General features: G+C 33.4%; 2 protein-coding genes across 6 annotated transcripts in view; both read right to left on the minus strand.

The window, feature by feature from the left end:
• LOC139969887 (uncharacterized) overlaps positions 1-11,509 on the minus strand; it is a 28,763-nt gene extending 17,254 nt beyond the window's left edge. For 2 of the 5 annotated variants that reach the window (XM_071975259.1, XM_071975255.1), the window contains exons 1-2: positions 11,345-11,508; positions 4,972-5,133 (exon numbers count right to left, since the gene is read on the minus strand). In XM_071975259.1, coding sequence (XP_071831360.1) covers positions 4,972-5,056 — 85 coding nt within the window. In that variant the 5' untranslated portion in view covers positions 5,057-5,133; positions 11,345-11,508. Of the gene's footprint in view, positions 1-4,971; positions 5,134-5,897; positions 6,101-11,344 lie in introns of those variants that run through there. The other 3 variants (XM_071975257.1, XM_071975256.1, XM_071975260.1) reach the window with 3 other exon arrangements.
• A 3,573-nt stretch (positions 11,510-15,082) lies between these two features.
• LOC139969889 (galanin receptor 2a-like) lies at positions 15,083-20,989 on the minus strand. The gene is made up of 2 exons (XM_071975264.1): positions 19,992-20,989; positions 15,083-19,453 (listed from the first exon to the last, which is right to left on the minus strand). The coding sequence occupies exon 2, from the start codon at positions 19,407-19,409 to the stop codon at positions 18,228-18,230; it is 1,182 nt and encodes a 393-aa protein (XP_071831365.1). The 5' UTR covers positions 19,410-19,453; positions 19,992-20,989; the 3' UTR covers positions 15,083-18,227.
• Positions 20,990-24,862: the final 3,873 nt, after the last annotated feature.

Genomic DNA, 24,862 nt, shown 5'->3' on the forward strand with positions numbered 1-24,862 from the left:
TGACAACTAAGCGAAATGTAACATACCAATAAAATCACAACAGAGTAATTAAAAAATTCGGAGACAAACGAATCGAAAAATTGGAGCAAAATTAACAAAATCAAAACAGAAGCAAAACATGATAATCTGCATAACGTCGGTGGTGAACACGCACTGAATTCCCTAACAAATTTGTCTTCTATAGGTCACACATATTATAAGAGGATTGAGCCGCCATTATCAATATTGTTATGTTCTTTTTATTATTCTTTTGATACAATCTTATTGACATAAAACGAGCTCCATCCCAACCTACATTTCTGCGTTAATAAGATCACCCAGTTATTTGGCATGCATACTGTTTGCGCAACAATGTAGTGAGAGTTGTTTTTTATATTATCTTGCATCTACAGTATATGTGTATATGATTAAAGGTCATATATTATGCCTTTATGAAATTAAATACAATTTCTCATCCATGTGGATGAACTACTGGAGAAGAATGATGGCAGTTCGTATCTCAAGGGAGACCAATGGCAATGGATGATATATAATTGGTATTTGAAACTTTAATTTTCTTAAAAGCTAGCAGGATTTTTTTCTTCCGTTTTTCCCATTCATTTTGTAAGAACTTTGATTTGGATGAATATGTTTGGTACAATGTTGAACAACAGAAGTGTATATTTATCTAGCGGAAATCCTCGTCAGAAATATTGACCCCTTTGATACCAGGATAATCTGGTTAAAATATTCAAATATTTAGTTAAAACACTTTAAATAACGAATCAATTTTGATTGTATTTTCGCATTACCATATGCCACAAGTTAATGTAAATCATAATAGATCTGGTGGATTCAAAACAACGACACAAAAGAGAATAAAAAAAAACAAAGAAATTAATTCTACTGTTCATGAATGATATATAATACTATCCAAACTCAGTCAGTTGGGATAGTTTTCTAATGCTAATACCTCTCGAAACTGCCCCCCCCCCCCTTTCATATCATGCTTCGAAGCGCTTGTACTAACAGTACAAACAGTTCTTAACCTTCATCTGATTCTAATGCTAATATCCACTCTATACTGTCCTCCCATATCATGCTTCAAAGCACTCATAGTGACAGTACAAACAGTTCCTAACATTTATCTGATTCTAATGCTAATACCACTCTATACTGTCCTCCCATATCATACTTCAAAGCACTCATACTGACAGAACAAACAGTGTCTAACCTTTATCTGATAGAAACATGGTATTTCATACTACCCATACTGACACTACGAGTGCTCTGAAGCGGGACATGACAGTGCAGTATAGAAAACAAAAATCTTATGACCAGTTAGTTCCGTAATATACGTAACACTTTTTAAATGGGTTAATACCAAATTACTCGAAGGGTAGAGATAATGTGAGTCAACAAGTAAAGAAATAACAGCATAAACAAACAAATAAGAACAGCATTCACATTGGCTTTATTCGATTGATTTCAATCAATCAATTGAGCCATATCCCATTACGAAGTGATAATGTTGAAACATAATAGCGAAATTATTAATGAGGTAGGTATTAAATCACTGAGCGTAGAACATACAGTGGAAAGACAATATGATTCAGAAGACTTTTAAGAAACTTTAACAAACAAACTTGTGGAATAGACGTCCCCGAGAGCAAGGAAAACAGGCAAAATAAAACAAAAGGTTGGCTTAAGAACTGGCAAACAAAATAAGTAAAGGACACCCCACCCCGCCCACCCTCACACCCCACCCAACCCTCCCATACCTTACTTTCTCGCTGAACTATATCGATGGATTATATGTCACTGATCAATTCTTATCTGACGTGTACGAGCTTTTGTTTCACTAATTAGAGTGAAGAAGGGTTCCAAACTTACTCTTGAGACAAGTAACTATGGTGAATGCATATAATAATAGTAATAATAATAATAATAATATGCAACTTATATAGCGCAATATGCAAAGGCTTCAAAGCGTTTTACAAAACACTGGTATGCATCTATGATACCCAAAGAGGCATATAAGACAGCATATTCCCGCCATCTTACCCCTCCCCCTCCCGCCCCCCCCCACCTCTTTATACACATCGCCTCTCCTCTGATTATTGAACGATGCATATACAGGTACAAACAGAACATAGGAAGTTGAAGTTGATATGTCGCTGCCTGGAAGTGTTGATAGTAGTACCTTGATTTCATTGACCACCCCTTTCGCCCTAATCCTATATGCCTATTGGATATTCCGACATTGGAAACCACACTTCCATTTTTGCATTTTACTTTTGATACAAAACTGTACCTCGTAAAATGCAAGAATTGGATGGAAATTTACTCTTGATGATCAATCAATCTATGTTTTAAAGTGTATAAGATTCCTGTCTATTTTTTGTTGCTTTGTTTTCATATTTGCATTTCTGATTACAATGTGGAATTTGTAGAAAAGCCATCACAGATGCATGAAGATATCCGCAATAAATCTCTCAATGAGAACGGTTTTACTAGGCTTGTATACTGTTTTCTTCAACGACACACAAGATTACCATTTAAACAAAACTCCAACAATGTCGTTGAAATTAAGGCTTTCTAGTGATTTTGAGAATTAAATTATGCAATAACCCTTCTCATTAAAATTCATTAATTGCTCTATTATTAATATTCACCTTCTGAAAAGAATCTTAGTTCTTGGTCTTCTTTTTGTTACCTTCAAATTTTATTTTGATGAACCGAGTCAGTACTTTTCAAAAACGTGTTGATCACAAAAAAAAATTGGCTGTATGATCCACACATTAACACGGCGTGCTTTATAGTGGGTGTTTTGATGAAGATTTATCAGCACGCGTTTAACTAACGGAGAATATGTCATTTCTTTGGTATTATCAGCTTAAAGTTATGAATAATTTAAGATGTGTTGTACTGCAACACAATCATTCAAGATGTGTTCTTGCTATAAAACAATTGAGCAAGAATTAAACGTACGATTGAGATGGGTTAATCCATATTCAATGACAATCATATTCATTTCCTTTAACATATATACAACGGTCTCTGCACGTGACTTAGAAACCTGAAGTTACATTTCATTTTCATCCGTCTGATATTTATTTTTAGTCGTTCTATATATTTCGATCGAATACAAATCTGGACCAGCCTTGACTAGGAAGCTAAAATGGAGCCGTCATATACAATTTATAAGATATATTTTCTGGGGCACATAACCAGCTGAACAAATAATATAGAAATATTGCTCTTTGATTAGCATAAGAGTGATGTTCATTTCGGTCTCTGCTCATTTCATCAGACTGGAATGTAAATGAGGGGAATATGTAATAAAAGTTTGAGAAAAGCGCGGAATACAGCTAGCTCCTTATATTATTAAGACCTTGTCCTGCATAAAAACTTGAATTTTTGAACAGGATGTAACCTATATTCATACATTTCTTCGCTCTAGGACATTTTCTGTATATTTAGTCGTCAATTTTAGTAAAACAACCTACAAAGGATTTAAGTCTGACTTTAGGTAGACGTTTGTTCTTTGACTGTTGTAGTCGAAGAAGAAAGAAAATTTCTGAGTTTTATTATATTCACCCTTAACAATATATTAAATCTGTGGAATGTTCCTCATAAGGTTAAATTCATGATGACGTCAGCTCCTCAGTAGAGGCCTAATTGTTGGTGCGTATCCATTGTTTTATAAGTTGCAATAGTCATAGTATATTTTTCTTAATTAGCAAATACCAATAATAAATGGTTCTATTTGATTCTAAAAATATTTACACTTATAGTAGAATCGTTTTTGTTATTCACTAAAAATCACAATTAGAAGATAATCTCCAATTGGTTTTTACTTAATTAGTTGATATAAAACGTAACTTTACAATAGCAGGATTGACTCCATTGATATGTGGATTTCAGTTAAGAATAAATTGAACAATTTCGTCTAAAAGAAAACCGCTTTAAGGCAAACCATCAAGGTTAAATAACTCAAGGACCTGGTTTTGCTTTTGACATATCTTACCACACGTCACGTATCTTTTACCACAAATGCTTAACTTTCTTTACAAATATTGGCAAATCACAGACGTCACTTCGCAACAGAGTCTTTAACGTGACTAAAAACATATATTAAAATATAAAAATAATGGCTGGGAGCAATGTACTTTAATGTAAATTATATAAATATATATATATATATATATATATATATATTTATATATATGTATATATATATATATTTTATATATATATATATATATTTATATATAATTACATATATGTATATATTTGTATTTATATATATACATATATATATGTATATATATATATGTGTATATATATATTTATATATATATATATATGTATTATATATAAATATTTATATAAATATATATATATATATATATTTATATAATTTATATATATATATATTTATTTATTTATATACATTAGTAATTATATAACAGCTGTTCAATAATAAAGATGAAACTAATCTCGAAATTGAATTGATCCAGATAAACTAACGCAAGTTTCTCTTTGTTTAATAACTTTTGTATATATTTAGTATAAACCATGATTATGTACAACCCAGTCAACTATACCACTTACCTCATGGCCTAACTAAGCATGTGGACACCTGTAACATGTGTAACAAGGGGTTTTGTTTTCCTTAACAAGATAGCCTAAATTGTTCATCTTGTTAAGAAATAATTTACTGATCCTTAAAACAGGATACCTTGTTTTTATTTGCAAATTCCAAGGACAAACGTATAAGTTATTTCATCATTTTTATGTAAATTCTAATATAATTAAGATTCCGATCTACGTCAACGATGTAACTTAATAAAGAGGTGTCGACCAAAGTTCGCGTGGTTCCCATTTCCGAAGTGATATAGTAACTTTTTCGAACATCATGAAATGATATTACATTTGTTCAACTTTTTTTCAACGACGAATAGATAGATAGATAGAAAAATATCTCACCACTGATTTCCTTGATAAACAAGATGGCGGCTACGCATATCAAGACAGTTAGTCGTGTTAGGTGAAACGGGGGATGTGACGTCATGTTGATGCTTCGTTTACGTGCACCGTTAGGAACAGTGTATCATTAGAATAGCCGCGAGTTACATTCTCAGTATACAGCTGCAAAGAAAATATATTTAAAATATGTCATTGTTTCTCCGTTTGTATCATTTCGGTGTTCTTATAAACTGACAGATTTTCTTGAACGTCAACATTTTAGCATATTATCTAATCGTTTGTGTAGGTTTTACCCTTGTTTGCTTTGCTCAAATAGATCTTCTAAAATAAGGCAATAACAATTGGGAAAATATAGTAAAACCAATCAAAAACCGCACATTTAACTCAGATGCACTAGTCTCATCCGGTCTAAGTTGGGGCTCAGGATATTAAAGTATTAACAATCCAATTAAGATCGTCATGAAGATATGACATATCCCCTTTAAGACTCTAATTCTTCCCATCGGAACAATAAAGTTGTCGGGTATAGCGATTCCTCTGGTCACGTGATCATAGTTTATGACTGTTTAAAAGAAAATCTCCATGTTTCGGAATAAGGTTTTTAGATAACACTAACGCAAATTTCGGCGATCATTCTTAACATTGAGAAATTTAAAATATTGCAGATATAATATTGTTTATTCAGACCAAGAAACTAATGAAGTCAATATATTCTTACTTTAAAATCTATACCGCAATGGAAAGGTATATGACAAGTCCATCGAAATAAATATACCTTTGTGTGGTGATCATGATCAATGTTAGCAATGTTAGCAATGGGTATTCCTTTTATAACTATATAGATAAATATGTAACGATGATATTCTGATACTTAAGTTATTAGATATATATATATATATGCACTCAATATAATACAATATACTCACATGTACCTTGAGCCTCTCAAAACACAACACACAGTTAAGTCATATCCATCCTTTTCACAGATCAACCACTTGAAACTTTTGGGAATAAACTTCACAAATTTTCACAAAAAAATTATAAATTAACGTAAAACCGACATAAATGATTCCCTTTTAATTAATTAGCGTTGTTGATTCGTTACATACTTTCAATTTGTGTATCCTCATGAACCATTTACTAATAACTGTTGCAAGACCGTGACGTCAGTTTTTTGGGTGTTTACCTGGTGCACCTGTTCTGTAATAAAACTGTTCGGTATTGTCTAAAAGGTGTTCTTTATTGATTTGGGAATTGATTTCGCCCACGAACAATAGTTTAATTAACACAACCAGCATTGTTAATTACGTATGTAGGCATTATCACAAATAAATACCGCTCCTGTACGGTATATATACATATATATGTACATATACATATATATGTAAATATACATATACATATATATGTACATATACCTATATACATGCGGAACACGGAAGCGAAATTTACAAACCAGAGGTGTTTGGTTTAAAATCGATATCACAAATTCTTTTGTCATAATTCGGAACAAATATGTGAACATACAATTATAACCTTGCGAAATAATATATTAATACCTATAGTTGCGTACTTAAGCCAGCTTGGCATTCAGTTTCCGATGCAAACAAAACAACAACAACAGCAACATCAACAAAAACAATAAACAATCAACAAACAACATCAATATGTTAATGTCATCGTATAGGCTTAGATCAAAGAAAACCGTAGATCAAACATTTTGATCAAACCTTCGACAGTTTAACAATCCTACAATGGAAATAGGGTTGGTACATATGGTTAGTCAGTTTTGATATCAAATATACCTTACGAATGTGGACACGTGACTCCATCACCTGACTTAATGTCAGCTTTATCGTGAATTTTCACGCGACAGAACAGCGGTCATATGTCTCAAAGCTAATCCTACTCTTTATTGAACTGGTTTGTGATCATGTTACCAAGGCGACTGATCATAATTTAATCTCAGCCTCGATACAATATAACTGTGGTCATGTGACCAGGAACACAATCTGGCGTAACCTCAGCCCTAGTCTATTTATAAGTGAAAATAATTGTGATCGTGTATTCCTGTGAATTATGTTATATCAGCGACAATATTTTTACAATAGTATTATGATCACGTGGTCACACCGAAGTTCTATACAGGAGAATCTTGATTGTATTGTCATGCAAAACGGTGCATCAGAAACGAAAGAGGCTTTCTGAAATTTCCAACATATAATTTTTTTTTATCAAATTTATGTTTGAGTTTTTTTTTTTTTTGCGTTGAATAAATTAGAAGGGGGAGAAGGAGAGGAGGACCCCCATCCTCCCTCCTTCCCCCACCCCCCCCCCCTCTTTGCATTCGCCACTGCTATGCCTTTGTTAGAAGTCACCTTTATGAAAGAATCACTTTCTCTTTGACTATACGTTGTTATATATATATATATATATATATATATATATATATATATATATATATATATATATATATATATATATATATATATTATTACCAAGGGGAATTACTTCGTCAATGCCTAAGCATAATTAAGTACAGTGACATCATTTGTTCAGGAGTCATCAGATGAAACTAGGCCACCATCTGATCTAACTGAACATCATTTAAGTGTGCAGAACGACGGGTTTCATTTTGGTGGAGAGGCAGGCCTCTTATAAAACAGAATATTAGTAAGTTCAACAGGGTGTGCAGAAATCAAATCATATTATTTGAGTAGTTTTATTAAATTTACATGGATATGACCTTTCCATTTTCGACTCAAACACAATTGATGATTCGTAGAAGTGTCAAATTGAGCCCACAAATAAAATAAATAAATAAACGAAGGGAGGGATGGATGGAAAAAAAGAAAATGAAACTGCGAACGAGAGGACGCGAACAGAATATTAACATTAAGTAACGTGAGAACAATAAAGTCAATATTACTCACCATAGGTTTCTTAAAAAAGTACAAGGTAAAATAGTGCTATATATATATATATATATATATATATATATATATATATATATATATATTTATATATATATATATATATATATATATATATATTTATTTATATATATATATATATATATATATATATATATATATTCATATTTACTCATATCACTAATTCTATCCAAGTTCGTGACTCGGCCCAAGCCACACTTAAATACTCGACTCAATTCCCAGACTTTACTCAAGTCACTGCTCGAGTCATTTCACTTCTCAATTCTCGTCACTGGCTCAAATCAAGTTTTAGAATTGCTTGACTTGTTACAGATAGAAACACTATAAAAACTGATGTCATGAAAGATTTTATTAAATTAAAATGTGTTGATGACGTCTGTTTTTTGTTGTAAATTTGGTCTATTTTTACCATGTTTCCTTAAGAGTAACTTTGGTTGCTGTACGTTTCTCTGCCTCAGAATACGCCGTTACTCTGTCTTCACACATTATACGTTCTGGAAAGACGGTCATTAAATTTGTTTCGGTCACTTAACACTCTCTCACATTGAATTAGATTTTTCTTTCTTTTAGTGAAAGGGAAAATGGTTTAAACGGTGACCTATTTGTTTTTCATATGAAGGTAATCATATGAACATGTTTTATAACATAGCTGTTCATGCGTTATTCCAGAGAGAATTCGATGAAAATTTGGTCACGAAATGATTAAGGTGTTATTAACGAGTGACCTGTCGAAACGCAAGGTAAAACTCCCATACAGGATGTATTTTGTCATATTATGAAAATGAAACAAAGGAAGAGTAAAAAGAAGAAATGCTTGAACAAATTTGATTGAAATCCACAAAGGTAAAAATATAAAACAAAATTTTTGGTTTAGATTAGGTTTTACATAGTTTCTATATATCGTGCACCCTCGATTATGATCTGCAGACGAAATCCGTGATCCGGAAATCATTGTTCGTTTTGTATTGTTTTACGTGTTTTTTTTTGTTTTTTGTTTTTGTTTTATATAATTGGCATGATTAAGTTGCAAAACGATTAGACTGAAATTTGCAGAATGAAAGATTGACAAATGAGAGAGAAAGGGAGAAAAGATTGGAGAAAAAAATCTGTTCCAAGACGAGAAGATACGAAATAGATTGCTCAGTTAGCTTGACTAATCTTGATTCGGAGAAGAAAACAGACCAACATCATAATTAAATATGAAAATAACCGGCAGCAACAACAAAAATTAAATTAAAATGTTTGAATGAGTTTGTATACGTTTAGAAATAACTGTACCTAAAATGACTCCTCATATTTTTGTACTTTAATCTTGCCGACGAATACTGAGTATACTTCCAACACTTTCAGGTAACAGAATAAGATTGTTTGTCTTGACTTTTTATATTATAAATGGTCACGTGATCAAGACCAGTAACCAAATATATCTAAGGCTTGATCAAATTTGTTCACCTTTGTAGGACTACTATTGATTATTACTACGATATGAAATTTCCACGACCCTTTGTTAAATAATGTCTTTTGTATTTGCTTTAGAAGTAAATCAAGAATCCACAGTAGTGGTTTCTTGCGTAAGGAGAGAGAGAGAGAGGTGGAGAGAGAAGAAAAGAAAAGCATATAGGCAAAATTTTTTGTCTGATTGTATTTGGGTCGATTTACATTTAATAGAAATCAAAGACGAGAGGAGAGAAATAAATTCCGAGGAATATCGACCATTCTTGAGTGTTCTTCACGATAAACTGAAAGCCTCTTCTGTTGAGTGTCCGAATCGATTGGCTGATTTCACCATGGTGACCAACACCGAGGAAATGGTTAACAACATAAATATAGCAAAACCAAAGAAGAACTAGAAATTGATATCTATGAGACAGAATTAGATTCTCCAAGACGTTACATATTTTTCGTTTCTTTTAAATTTATATCTTATTAGGGAGTGCAAGGGTGAAGTGATAACAATATATATATATATATATATATATATATATATATATATATATATATATATATATATATGTATATATGTATATATGTATATATATATATTTATATATATATATATATATATATATATACATATTTATATTTATATATATTTATATTTATATATATATATATATATATATATATATATTTATATTTATTTATATTTATATATTTCTTTTATTTAGACCTAGATCGAGAAACAGCTATAGTATATGGACCTATAATAACATAACAAGTAAAGTTACTCACGTACAATATAGGGCGGGAGAGTGCGCATGCCCCAAAGTTTGAATGATTGAATAATGAATATCATTGATGGGTGTAAAAGAGATGGAGAAAAATTGATAACAAAACGTTCCATATTATCGAGAAAGGTCAAATTAGATGACATTTTTTTTTTATGAAAATAGCGATGCATTTGACATAACTATAACGAAGTTAGATATAATCGCGTCCAAACACTTCAAGCTGATACGGTGAAGACAAAAATTCAGCGGTGGATATTGTCAGATAAACATCACTGATATTAGTTTAAAACCATTAGGCTCGTTCTGCCTTATAGAAGTAGATGAAATGTGTAAACCTGACCAAAGCAATTTAAATATAAGCATGTCCAAAACAAGCAGAACCAATAATTAAAGGTGTATTAAACTCGACTTAGCATGTTGTAAGATAACTTTAGGTTTGTCATAAAGGAGAATCGTGTAATTGCCATGGTGATTATATATTTGCGACTATGACATACAAGAGTCCGCCATTCTGCAGTAGGCTTTCTAAAAGAGCACGAAGTGTTCGGTTATGGTATTTCGACCTCAACCTATCAGAGGTGTTGCACCATTATTCATTGAGGTGTTGGCCGGATATATTTAAGACTATATTACATTACAGTAGACCATTTTAGGAAGCAAAACTGGATCACTATTATTCAGCCAGAGCTCGACCGAACGACATCACAGAAAACCCAGATTCTAGAACCTCACAGATCAGTGCTAGGTTTCATTCCTTCTAAGTTCTAACGCCACCGTCTTCTTATCCACTCGACCAAGTAGCACTAGTTTTTTAAAACATATAGGAAAATCCCAACGATATTTAAGACCAGCATGTGTGGGTTTATCCTACTACAAATATTATACGATACAATACAATAGCCTACAATACTACACTGTGCCATCTGATACTATACCATACAGTAAACTACTATGTTATAGTATATTTATAGGCTACTAGACTTATATGACACTATGTCTACAATAACTCCATGTAATAATATATGAAAACCATACGACACCGCACGGAACGGCATATATATATATATATATATATATATATATATATATATATATATATTTAAATATATAGCCTACCAGGCCTATACTATATGAAATGTCTGCACTCAGCTTTGTAAACAAGAACGTCAACAACTTCATATAACTCACCCGTGAGCATAAACCAGTTCAACAGTATTTCAGTGATGTTAACCAATACACGTAACTTAAAGCTTTTCCACACTGAGGAACATTCCATAGGTTTGTTTATCCTATGTATCTACATGCGTTTTACAAATGTACATTCCTGCACAGTAAACATCTATGAGACCCCAAGATTTACATTATATCACAAACGAACCGTTCTTCATTTCATAAATTGCTGTTGCCATGGCAAAGCGACGCGTTGGTGACCCTACTGGTTGTGGGTTACCCCCCTTGGTGGAGCCGACCTAGCTTATGACCTATACTGTGCTGTTTGGTTTACATATACATCATATGGGACAAACCCTAGCAGACGGCAGCAGGTTCACTGCCGTACGTATTATAGTTAACTTACTGAATGCTACAGCAGGGACTGAAAAAATATACTATATATTGCATGCTACAGTAGGGACTGAATACTATACTATATACTGCATGCTATAGCAGGGACTTAATACTATACTACATAATGCATGCTACAGCAGGGACTTAATATTATACTACATAATGCATGCTACAGCAGGGACTGAAAAAATATACTATATATTGCATGCTACAGCAGGGACTGAATACTATACTACATACTGAATGCTATAGCAGGGACTTAATATTATACTACATAATGCATGCCACAGCAGGGACTTAATACTATACTACATACTGCATGCCACAGCAGGGACTTAATACTATACTACATAATGCATGCCACAGTAGGGACTTAATATTATACTACATACTGCATGTTACAGCAGGGACTTAATACTATACTACATTATGCATGCTACAGCGGTGACTTAATTCTATACTACATAATGCATGCCACAGCAGGGACTTAATACTATACTACATAATGCATGTTACAGCAGTGACTTAATACTATACTACATACTGCATGCCACAGCAGGGACTTAATACTACTACTTTCTTTATCTTGCATATGCTGCGTTATTCTTCTTTTTTCAGTCACTGTGCTCTGGTGGTAAACTGTACCCTTAGCCCTAGCAATTCCCTTCACGGTCCTCGTTTATATCGTCTATACTGTACGCTTCTAATAAAAAATTCCTATACTTTTCCCGATAGAATAGAGTATAAATTAAGGCATGTAATTAGTTTATTTTGTCCTTAATTCTTATACATACTAATGTAAACGATTTCTTATGACTTCTACTACCTTACTAGGATATACGTCAGTGGAGGCACAACATCTAATATATTAAATATATTTGCAATATCTTAATTATCTGTTACATTATAGTTCTAAAACGGTCCTTTATTACTTATAGCCTACTTATAGACAAAATGTCCCTTAAAATTTACCTACGACTGCAGTAAAACATACCTTATCGCGAAACTAGGAACCTCTGAGGTGCAATAAATATTAAAATATATACTAAATAATACTATCATAATGAAATCAAAATAGCAAAATTCTTTCATATAATACAATTAATTCACAAAGCTTTCTTTTAGCAAAAAGAGAAAAAAAAGACGAACGATTTTCATTAAAAAATATATATAAAAAAAAACCTTTCAACTAAGAGCACATCCAGACAGTTAATCATTATTTCCAATGTATCACATTTCGAGGATAACTTTTCTTACTTATGTCATGGTCACAGGCCTTCGTCACACCACCACCCGTACCACCCCCCCCCCCCAACCGACCCATTCGTTATACCAAAGGTTGTTAAAATATTTACATTTGCAAACATGAGTCACATTCAATCAACCTCACCAAGGGTTTGGAAATAAAATCATTAAATTAAGTGGAATTTTCATATTTGTGATGTGCTATGTTTGCGTCATATCGATAATGTGCATTATAACTGTCACCGAAATATCCCTTTTAAATAAATTTGTACTTTTAATGATGACGTCATAATTATTTGTTGTAGTACAAGTTGCTAGCAATGACCTTGTTTTTAAGTATGCTGGGGTACCTTTTGTTAGTTACAACAGTATTAGCAATTTATCGATTCTAGACACGGTCGCCGACTAATGCACAATCGATGCTAAAACACAACTTAATGAGAGATAAGTAAACTTTCCTGATATCTCTCGGCAAACAAACCCTCCGGTCGGAATAATCACATCGAATCAGTCACAGAGAGGAATTCAAACCAAACACTCGAGTGAACGCATCGAGTCTTTGTTTACTAAAGCTAGGATTACTTGTTACAATGTTGTTATGTTATCCAGGGCGCAGTATGCTATTGTACTTTGTGAGGCATGGTGGGGGTGGGGGGGACGAAGATGTTACGTCGGGAGGGGTCCTAATGAAATCGACCCGTCATCGTCGAGAAATTTAGTTCAGATTAAAGAATGTTCAACTGTTTAGTTTGTTGTATACCGCACATATACGGTATATGTTGTATATTTATGTATTGTACAATATGATTCGTTTTATTTTATTAATATTCGGTCTGTCTTTGGGGAGGGCGAGGGTCTGATTCCCCCTTTAACTTTACTCGAGATCAAAATTGTCCAGAATGTGCGTGGTTAAGGTCTTACTGGTCTGATCTAAGAAGAGACTATTCTTAACGCCACCGGTTATCTTCCCCACCGCAGTATTACTTATCTGAGTCACTGCAGTATATAATTAATCCATGGTCATTCTGAGGGTGTGCCTGGGTGGACCTAGTTATCCAATTAGCCAGTGTTGAGTGTCAGGGAAAGTGAGGTAAAGAATATTGCATTTTCATTTTTGATAATACATATCCCGGTATTGAGGAAGTATTAGGTGAAGGAGGCCAGCTGATATAATCAATAGACAAACTCTCCTATGTTACTTATTTTTTCGTTATGTTTTTATCATTTCCTGTTTTCTCAAAGTAGAATACTAATCTATAAGTTTTATCTTAATGTTCCTCATTTATCATTACATCATCGCTGGTTCCATTCTGATTATATGAGTTAATACTTATTTTGGTTATTTTTTTTCTCTCTTTCATGTTTCTCATGGTTATCTAGTTTCTTACCTTATTTTACTAAGCTAAAAATATATTCCACGTACTGCATATTAAGAGTGACATCCAAATCAAAGCGATATTATCTTTCTTTTGATTTCCTCTTATTTTTTTCAGCCACTCTTCGGTAGGGAGTGAAATGGTACTCCTCTTAAGGTTAAACATCCTTCTGGCAACTGGTGAAGGCCTTTTGATTTGAAGTGCATTAATAATAACAAACATAACAACACTTGTTTTTTATATATATATATTTATACATATTTTGTGTCCACGAAATACGTTCTACCTGTTCAGGTGCGGTTAATTGCGAGATAACTCAGAATACTCGCCGTCAATTTTAAACTGGTTTTAGTCAAATATATCACACTCTCGTTTGTTGTCAATTAAGCTCTTGACCTTGTGAATGGTTGCAATGTATTTAACTCGATGACATCTTTACGTATAAACAAAACACAATTAAAGGAATATTCCTGTGCATGGCTAAAGTCGATTCATTAACAAACTTTTATCCTAATAGCTTTTGGTAATGGTTCCCCCTAAAATTTTGCTTTTGTGATTACATCTGGCAACAACATGAGTGGAAGACGTCATTGTGGTAATAAGGCTGAATTAGCTTTTTGCTTTTCTTTAAAATATTTCATACTATTAACCACAAATGAAAGTAAATACTTCTCATCCCCACCCACCCCCCCCCCCCCCAAAAATGTATTTTTCAATAGTACATGGAAACATTAGCCAAAAATATGATTATGTTTCACGAATGTGTAGATTGGCAACAAGACAAGAACCGAGCCCATTTGGTTGTCAAATATTCACCATTAATAAATAGTATCGAATCGTCAGCTGTGTCAACTACTTTACCGGAAAAGAAGAAAAAGCTTCTACATGGTTGCATGGCTACAGTTTCTTTGCTTATCGGATTAACCCCAGCTGTGCTTAAATGGTCAGAGATTGATAATTCATATAATCCGCAGAAGACTTTTATTATTATGATGAAACGGTCATATTAGATAAACACGAGGAGATGGAAAAACTGCAGAGGGGTATAATAATGAGTGTTAATTAGTTAGTTAATTATTTAATAAATGAATAAAATATATTCCATCCAGTTTTAGGTTGTGATTTGTTATAGCGGTAATTACATAACAGGTCTATCAGTCAGATTGTTGGATATATGTTATAGTTATATGTTGTAGATAAGATACGGTTTGATGAGAATGACGCGAACGTATAATCCACTTAAACTAAACGAAAAAAAAACAAACAATATATCTTTTGTGTGGTCATTCCTAACATACCAATTGAACATCATAATGTGATTGAATTATCTCATGACTGAATTGTACCTGATTTGTGAAATATTTATGGAAATGACAGACAGTAAGCCTCTGCCAACAGGGGAATGAAATCAAATATACGGACACTTCCTGTAAGATTAGACACTGAAGCATGATGTCTTTATTGTCAATCTCTATAATGGCATTTCATAAAATTAACAGTTGACAATAAAATCGTGAAAGTGATTTATCATAGAATATATATTATAAAACATCTATATTACTTTTGACTTTTCAGTTATACCCTGTGCTTAACACTTTTTAACATTCATATGTATATACAGAACTTAATAAATACATATAATGTAAGTAAATGACGTTGAATACGCATAAAGCAAGCCTTAATTATAATTCGACGATAGGTTGTTAATAGGATAACATCAAAAGCGGCTTTAACGTGTGGTAAAAAATTCTAGAGCACAAATTTTAGTTGCATAAATTTACATTAAATGTAAGCATATAAAAATTAGACAAAGGGTAAGACTATAACATAATAAATCAGTTTTTCTTTGTAACCACTCTCAAGTAGATATTTCAGTATTAAATTATTATTATACTCTCTGTCCATTAAGCTATCGGATAAAATAAAAAAGAAAGGCAACCATTAATATATTAATAAATAAATTAAAAAGTCGGAAAGATGCCGAGACTGGTAAAGAAGCAAAGACCAACTTTACACGCATTGGTATAACCACTGCGGAATGAGCCTGAGCAGGTGACATGACCCCCACCCCCACCTCTCCCCATTAGGAAGAAATCTTTTCCGTAAAACCCACAAATCAGATGAGGAAATACCATATAGGCGTATAGTAACAATTACAGAGAGGGGGAGCTTTCCCTAATTTCGAAAAGTATCTTTCCCTCCAACAATTTTTGAATTATGGGTGAACTTCCAATCGGTCTCTGGATCATTCAGTTGTAATATTTGAATTAAGAAACAGGGATCAAGGAATCAAATGATCAAGGTTTATATACCACATAAGTCTGGGAGTATTCTTTGAGTATATACATTAATAATTGGACAACGCACTATAGTTGAAACAGACTAGCAAAACACCGTGTTACGAGACTGTAGCTGAAATTGCCTGTTGGGCACTTACAAACCTAAAAACTCTTGTGGAAATGCGCAGCACACTCCAATGTTTTGCTTTGTTTTAAAGGGAGCAGGAAGAACGTATATTCTATAAACAAAAACACATTTTTCTGACACTTGCTTCTTTTTTGGGGGGTGGGGGGGGGGCTAGACAACTATTTGTGCACCCCTTCATTACGCCACAGCCCGTTTCCATTGTTTTAATTTAAGCTTCCTACCAAAAACATACTATGAAACATGTTACATTGTAAAGTCAAAAATTCATGTTTTTTGATGAATAATTCAGATTTTCGACCACGTTCAGGATTAGATGGGTCTTTATCTGAAATCTTTCTGAAAATTCTTCGGTGAACTATAACAACAATATAATTTACAATATTGAATTTAATAAAATCATATATATTCCATAATTACATATTTTAAATAATTTACCCTGATTGATTATTTCGCACAATTAATTTGAGCAACTATTTTCCGTGTTGATAAAAAATATATATAAAAGTTAGTTTACCCTGATCAGCTTATTGTCTGGTCCGGCGAAAAAAAAGTGACAATTTTAATGGAAAACAAAGCAATTTAATGAAATAAAATGAATATTAACATGATAGATAATTATGCATGTAAAAACAAACAGCTATTTCAATTTAGATTGACATCCAAATAACGGTGTGATGTGCCGAGGACGACGCCGTATTGATATTAATCACATACATATATTACAGCTGTATTTCTCCTACTACGCCTTTTTCTACTTCGACTACTACGCGAAGAGTACCACATCCTTCCCGTCCCACACCCCCCCCCCCCCACACACACACACTTTAGTAAATCTTCATCAATTCTGGGCACATTTATATGTAAATATAAAAAAAATCTGATGAATAGAAGCCGTGACTATTTCATGTCACGGTCACCCAAATAGGTAGTCCTGACGCCTCCTTCTTCTCCAGGGCTTGATGTTATCAGTTTCCCCGAAACGATTGCGGGGGTTTGAGTGAGGGTCATGGGGGGGGGGGGTTAGTCGGAGCAGTTGCGCTGCATCTGCAGTACGCTGGTAGTCATCTCAAGCACTCAAATTCATATCAGAGAGAGATGTTACCGTTACGTCCTTCTATGGAATAAATTAGTTATCCTTTTTTACTTATTTAGCAAATTGTAGGAGGGTTAAATGCACTGCTCCAATTCTTACCCAAAGCATATTCGTTGCTGCTTTAGTCATTTCGAAAATTAAAGAGATATTAAATTATATTAAAATATTATTAAGTTTTTTTCCCCTCATAGGAAAAATCTCTGCAGTTGAAATGTAGACACAAATGCTAATTATTAAAGTAGATCCTACCAAAAAAAAAACATAATAATATTGACGAGACAACCGTCGCGTGATTGGAAATTGGGACACAAATCCTGAATCCAGCCTTAAAATTACCAATGTATTGTTAAATTACTCTTTTTTTTTACCCTGGAATCATTAAGGTTTGTGAATTACTTGCCACGGTCTGTGAATCAACATCGACCCGGTTCTTTTTACATTTTGACAAGACACGTGAGAACGAATGCTGGAAATCTTTATAAAATCCGGCATAAATGAGGGGATTAGCAATCATATTGGCTAAGACTACTAGCGACAAGATTCGGTATACTGCTCCAGAAAAGTCAATGTCGATTACCCCCAAATTATAGAGAAGAAATTCAACTTCCGTCGGTGTCCATGACAACACATAAACGATGAAAACAGTCATAAGAGTCTTAACGACGTTTTGCTTGGCTTTAGAATAAATATTGGCTTCTTTTTTGGCTGGTTTCAGAGTACCATTTGTCCTTGGATTTTCTTGAGTTGGCATGTTTGATATCGTTGAGATCGCCGGATATGACGTAGGATCGGCAGTTAAGTTACTGTTCCGTGTATCAGCCTGCATTCGGCTAGCTTGGTTCTCCCTCTTATCACTCATTCCCTTTAATTTATAAATAATAGTTCCATAAGATATCAACATCACCATCAGAGGCAAGAAATATTCAAACAAGAAAGTTAATACTCCAAAAAATGGTTGGAGCCATCTTTGCGGCCAGACAGGGAAACAATCCGTTCCAAAGAGTTCATACACGGGTGGCCAGTAGCTCTGAAATGTAAAAGCCCATAGCCAAGGAACGACCATGGTCGCCAAGACCTTTCTGCGCGACATATGATTCCGATGCAAGACGGGAAATACAATCGCGAGAAATCTTTCCAACGAAACGAGAACTAGGTTATATGTTGAGACCATAAACAGGCTCCATAAGAAATACTCGGAGAACCAGATTTTACATATGAGAATTTGACGTCTTCCTCCAGCTGCTAAAGTCGCGCTGTCATTGAAGTACCGTAGTAATAAAAATACCATCGACGCGAGGCAGTCGATACTCGATTGATGAAGAATATACATTTGAGTCCAATTTTTAAAGGTTTTCTTGCCTCTCGCAAGGAAAACGATGACAACAACAGAGTTACCGAGGAAACCACACGTTCCTATAACAATGTTGATTGTGATCAACCATGCAGGGTCCTCAAATGAGTGGTCATCGGTCACGTGCGTTTCCGTCTGCGCTTCCGTCTGCGCTTGAACAGTACTGTTTACCGTGGTAATAATATCTGTTGCCATTTTGGTGGACTTTTATTCAGCTCAATGGTTTGTTAAATGCAGGACTGAAACAAGACAAAAAATTAAGAATAATTAACAAATGATATCTCTACAAAGGATCATGCTAAGTTAATAGTTAATATAGGTCTATCTAGATCAAATTTATTCGACATGCTCACAATGGATGCGGTCTATTCATATATATATATATATATATATATATATATATATATATATATATATATATATATATATATATATATATAACCTAGCACAATCAAATATAAATCCAACACTTGAGTCCAATTCAGTGTAAGCTTCTCATCGGAATAAATCATGATTAATCGTCTTTTCGGTATAACTGATTTGTAAAATTGCTATTTGTTGTTTCCTGTTATCTGCAAAAGCTTCTTTTTCTTTAAACGTAAGCTACCGAATATGTATATTTTTTTCTCTTTGAAATTTCTGATTAAACCCGTCCTTTGAAATTTAAATATGTTTATCTTTCTTTCATAATATGAAATAATCTTCATGTATGTGGAAATACATCTTAACTAACATATTAAACCAAAATACAAAAAATTGATCAAATTCTCTCGTTACCTTGTCTATGTGTCCAGACGATAAGGTTTCCTCTTCCTTTGTATTAAACTTTACAAACAAGTGGTAAAAAATAAAACACACGATCACCAGGTATCGATATATCCAAAACAAATTTATATGTTTATATAAGTCGCTTCATCCGTGAGTAACTATAAACACGTTTCAATATCGTGTATTGTCTAATTGCATCTGCTGCAGAACGATATAGTAAGAAGTGAATGCGTCAATTGTAGATTCAGCTGTTAGGGAACCTCTTTAGTTTTGTTTTAAGCAAATCATTAGAAAGATACAGATACATCATCCTCTCCAGTGCATTGTTCTCTTCAATAATCAAATCAATTTTATTTGAGCGATCACTGATGATGCATGAGAGAAAACAACTTCTTCACATTATATGCGTTGCTAGAAAGAGGCATTAATGATAGATTTTTGACATATATTCGAAGTGTTCTTAAAAACATTTGCAAAGTTGTGTAAAATGCATTGACGAAGCGATTTTCAATGAAAAGCGTGAAGCGACGTTGGAAAGAAATGTTTAATCTTTCAATTAATTTGAGAGTTATTGTGGGCGAATATTTGTTGGTTCCATACTAATAAAATAAGTATATTCCATTTTTGAACTCCACGAATATCTCCCTATAACCCAGATCTCTCTCTCTCTCTCTCTATTTATCTTTCTGTTATTTCATAGATCTACTATCGATCTACGGAAGTTAAAATAAATATTGACCTCGTTCTTATTAGTTTCACATAAACGAAAAATGAAAAGCAACAGAGACGTCAGTTCAAAATTACACATCCAAAAATGAAGTATTCATCCAATGTAAGAAACACTCTTGATCGTATGAAACATTGACACCTTAAAAAGAATGGAAACTTCTTCTTCTCATGACCAAAACTAAGAGAGAAAATGGTCATGATGTTTTTCTCAATGTAGAAAATGCTCCGCAGAAACTTAGCACCTCCAAGTAAAGATTGAGAAGGTGAATGAATACCGTTGTGCGATGACAGGTGCGATGCGACGCCAACTGAAGGATGTGATTCATATTTAGCAATGATTGAATGAACTGCGCAGAATCGAACTTTACGACATAGTTTAGAATTAAGGTTTCTAGAACCATAACAATCGATCGCGATAGAACAAACAGGTAAATCGTGTTGATTTCAGTAATTATCATCAATTTAATTTCAGGATTCATATCAGAGAAAGAAATCACGATGCAATCTATCAAAGTATTATTAGATTGGTTATCGATGGAAACTCAAGATGGTAGATGCGAAGGGTTATTACAACTTTAAGTGGTTTAAAACATCTTAACGTAACCGCATTTTTAGAAAGAGCGAGGGAGGGAGATAGATTATTTCAAAACAAAAGGAAAGATTATTCAAAATAAAAAAAATGGGAGAGGATTGACAAGTAGTATATGTTAAGGAATAGATTGACACAAGTTATTATTGGTGGAGCAAGTTAGAGGGGTCAAGTTCAGTGAAAGAAGATAATTTATGTGAAGATTAGAGTATTGCAGTAGGGAATCAGGTATATAAAGTGAAAATCTACCGCAGTTTTGTTTAATTTGGGAGAATCGTTTATCTTTTCGGTTGTTGTTTAATTGAAGATTTTTTTTTCGTTTCGTCAATTGCTACTATGGAAGTCAATATTATTACTGCTGATGTCAGTGTTGTGTCGTTCTTTATTATTGTTGCTGTTGATGGGATTATTGTTGTTATTGTTTATGGCTGATGTTATAGCTGTTGATACTGTTATTGTTGTTTATTGTTGCTAATGTCACTGTTGTGGGGTGCTATTCATTGGTGTTGTTGTTGTTGCAGTTATCCTGTTTCTGTTGTTAAACTCTTGTTTTCTGCTGATACTGTTGCTGTTGATGTTGTTGCTGATGTCACTACTGGAATTGATATTGCTCTTACGTTTTAGTTTGTTGCTACTGTACCGTTATTTCTGTTCCTGTTTTGCTGTTGATGCTGTTGTTGCTGTTGCTGTTGTTGTTGCTATTGCTGTTGTTGCTGGTGTCACTACTGGTATTATTAATGTTACTCTTACGTTCTACTTTGTTGCTACTGTACCGTTATTTCTGTTCCTGCTTACTGTTGCTGCTGTTGTTGCTGCTGTTGCTGTTGCTGCTGTTGCTGATGTAACTGTTGTGGTGTCTTCTTTATGGGTGGTGGTGTTGCAATTACCCTGTTTCTATTGTTTAATCCTTGTTTGCTGTTGATACTGTTGCTGTTGTTATTGTTGTTATTACTGCTGATGTTACTGTTGTAGCATTCTACTTGTTGTTACTATACCGTTATTTCAGTTCGTGTTTGCTGTTGATACTGTTGCTGTACCGTTATTTTATTTCTTGTTTGCTGTTGATACTGTTGCTGTTGTTATTGTTGCTGATGTTACTGTTGTAGCATTCTACTTGTTGTTACTATACCGTTATTTCAGTTCTTGTTTGCTGTTGATACTTGTATTGTTATTACGCTGATGTGTTTTAAATAAAAACACTCACATTCCATTATCAATGCCGCGTCTTACTCAAATCTGCAACATATTGTTCTTCGTTATACACGTCAGGCTGAGTTTGAGATACAGTTATCCATATTGAAAGCAATTCGTATACCGTAATTTCAGTTCATCACATGATGCATGTTTACCTTAAACTATATCTCAATTAATACACAGCGGCATCTTGTCTTGTTGTGAACCAACAATTTTTTTCCGTTTTTTTTTATAGATAATTTCCAACTAAACGTGATATAATCTATGATAATTAATTTTATGTAAATAAGTTCCTGCTCAGATGGCTCGTTACAAGTAGTAAATTTTCTAAGAAATCTCATTCAAATGCAAATTAGTTTGTTTCCTTGCGAAACAAATTATCAGTTGGAAGATGCATAAGAAAGTTCATAAACGTGAAACGAAATGGATGCAAGCACAAAGAGGGAACGTTGTTTCGTACCCATGTAAATAGATTAGAGGTACACGAACCCAACCAACATCTCATAAACAGTTTAGATGAAAATACGGACTGGAATTAAAATTATTAGCAAATATGGATATTTGATACGCTAGAGAACGATACTTCCATGTTGATATTTTTTAATTCATGAATTTATTGTTTTTGTTATAAACTCAAATAAACATGTGGACTGGAATTTATTAGCAGGATATATAAAAATTATTTGATATTTGATATTTTTTCTTAATGGATTTATTGTTTTTGTTATAAACTCAAATACACATGTGGACTAGGATTTACTAGCAGGATATATGAAAATTATTAGATATGGTTGGAAACGTGTTTCTAATATACACTGCAACACATTAAATTTAAATCGGCAGTTTTATATTGCTGAATCGACAGTTTATATTACTAAAAACGATAATGCCAGACAACATATTTTCCACGTAGAGAACAATATTTCCATGTTGATATTGTTCACCTCATGGATTTATTGTTTTTGTTATAAACTCAAATAAACATATGGACTTGGATATATTAGCAGGATATATGAAATTATTGATATGGTTGGAAACGTGTATCTATAGCCTAACACACTGCAACATTTATTTAAATCGGCAGTTTTATATTGCTGAATCGACAGTTTATATTACTAAAAACGATAATGCCAGACAACATATTTTCCACGTACGTTGTTTCCGTAACTAGTTCTCATCATTACTGTGCTGTTTTTGTTGTTTGTTTGTTTGTTGTTTGTTTGTTGTTGTTTTTTGTTGGGGGGAGGGGGGAGGGGGGGGGCTTTTCCTATCCATATATTAACTACTATCCCTAGCTCTCAATCGAACTTCAGACAAGATGTAGCTGTAGCGTCACGCAAAGTCCGGCATACAATATTATCAGATTCCGCTGAGACGACATAACATCTTTATTTGAAGAGGACTCGTACGTTAGCTTATTGATTGGCCAATTAATTAGAAGCAATCAAGATATTGCAAGAACAATACAATACATTAGAAACAACGGAAGAGTATTGGTAACACGAAACCTACTACGATTCAGTCTGGTTATGTCATTTAATATTCTGTAAACAAAGGCCGAAGTAATTACTTGATTGATCTAACAATTACTTGCATTGTAATTTGTTTGCTTTTCGTTATCATTTTCATTAGTAAATTTGAATTTCAAGTACGCGTGGTATTTAAATGATGACGTTGGACACTAAATTAATTTTATTTTCTTGTAAACAGTTAAGAATCAATGCTGTATATACGTAAAGGTTAATATCCGTCCGTGAAAATGTCTGACGAAAATATTCAGGACTGCCAAGGAAGAACTTAATAGATGTATAATTTGAAAAAAAAGCCAATTCCTCAATTCAAAGCCTCTCTATGGGGTCAGATACTGTTCATGCAAGCAATGTTACCCTTTGTACATTACATATTAATCAATCTGACATTTCATGTTCGGGCGTTGTTGTCTCTAAGTCGACTTATTCGGAGAATACCAATTAAAAGGAACACTCTATATCAAGAAGAACATGTTTGGAGATCTTATTTCGAATAAACCAGAAAACCATGGACTTTATCACTCCCATATTCATCTCCTTCATGTTGAAGCTCATGTGTAAGTACATGGTATCTCAGACTTGTGTTGAGTCCTAACATGTACTCATATTTGAGCATAATTATCTGTCCTCTTGTACTCACCCTTGTGTAGCTGTACTCTTACTCATAGCATGTTGGAAATATAGTTTAGATTCAATTGAAAGATTAAAGGCATTGAAGACTCGCCCCAAACCGCGTGCGGCCATCTGAAAAAGTTAACTTCCGTTGCTTGCAGGTGACTTTTTGTTCGTGTCGCTACAAAATGCAGACAGTAATGAAACGTGATACTTTGTTATCTTTA

This window comes from Apostichopus japonicus, chromosome 7 (assembly GCF_037975245.1).
Source record: "Apostichopus japonicus isolate 1M-3 chromosome 7, ASM3797524v1, whole genome shotgun sequence".
In the NCBI taxonomy this organism is placed as follows: Eukaryota; Metazoa; Echinodermata; class Holothuroidea; order Aspidochirotida; family Stichopodidae; genus Apostichopus; species Apostichopus japonicus.

Bases quoted from the DNA above. Each gene is read 5' to 3' on its own strand.
- LOC139969889 (XM_071975264.1), bottom strand. From the start codon at position 19,409: ATGGCAACAGATATTATTACCACGGTAAACAGTACTGTTCAAGCGCAG.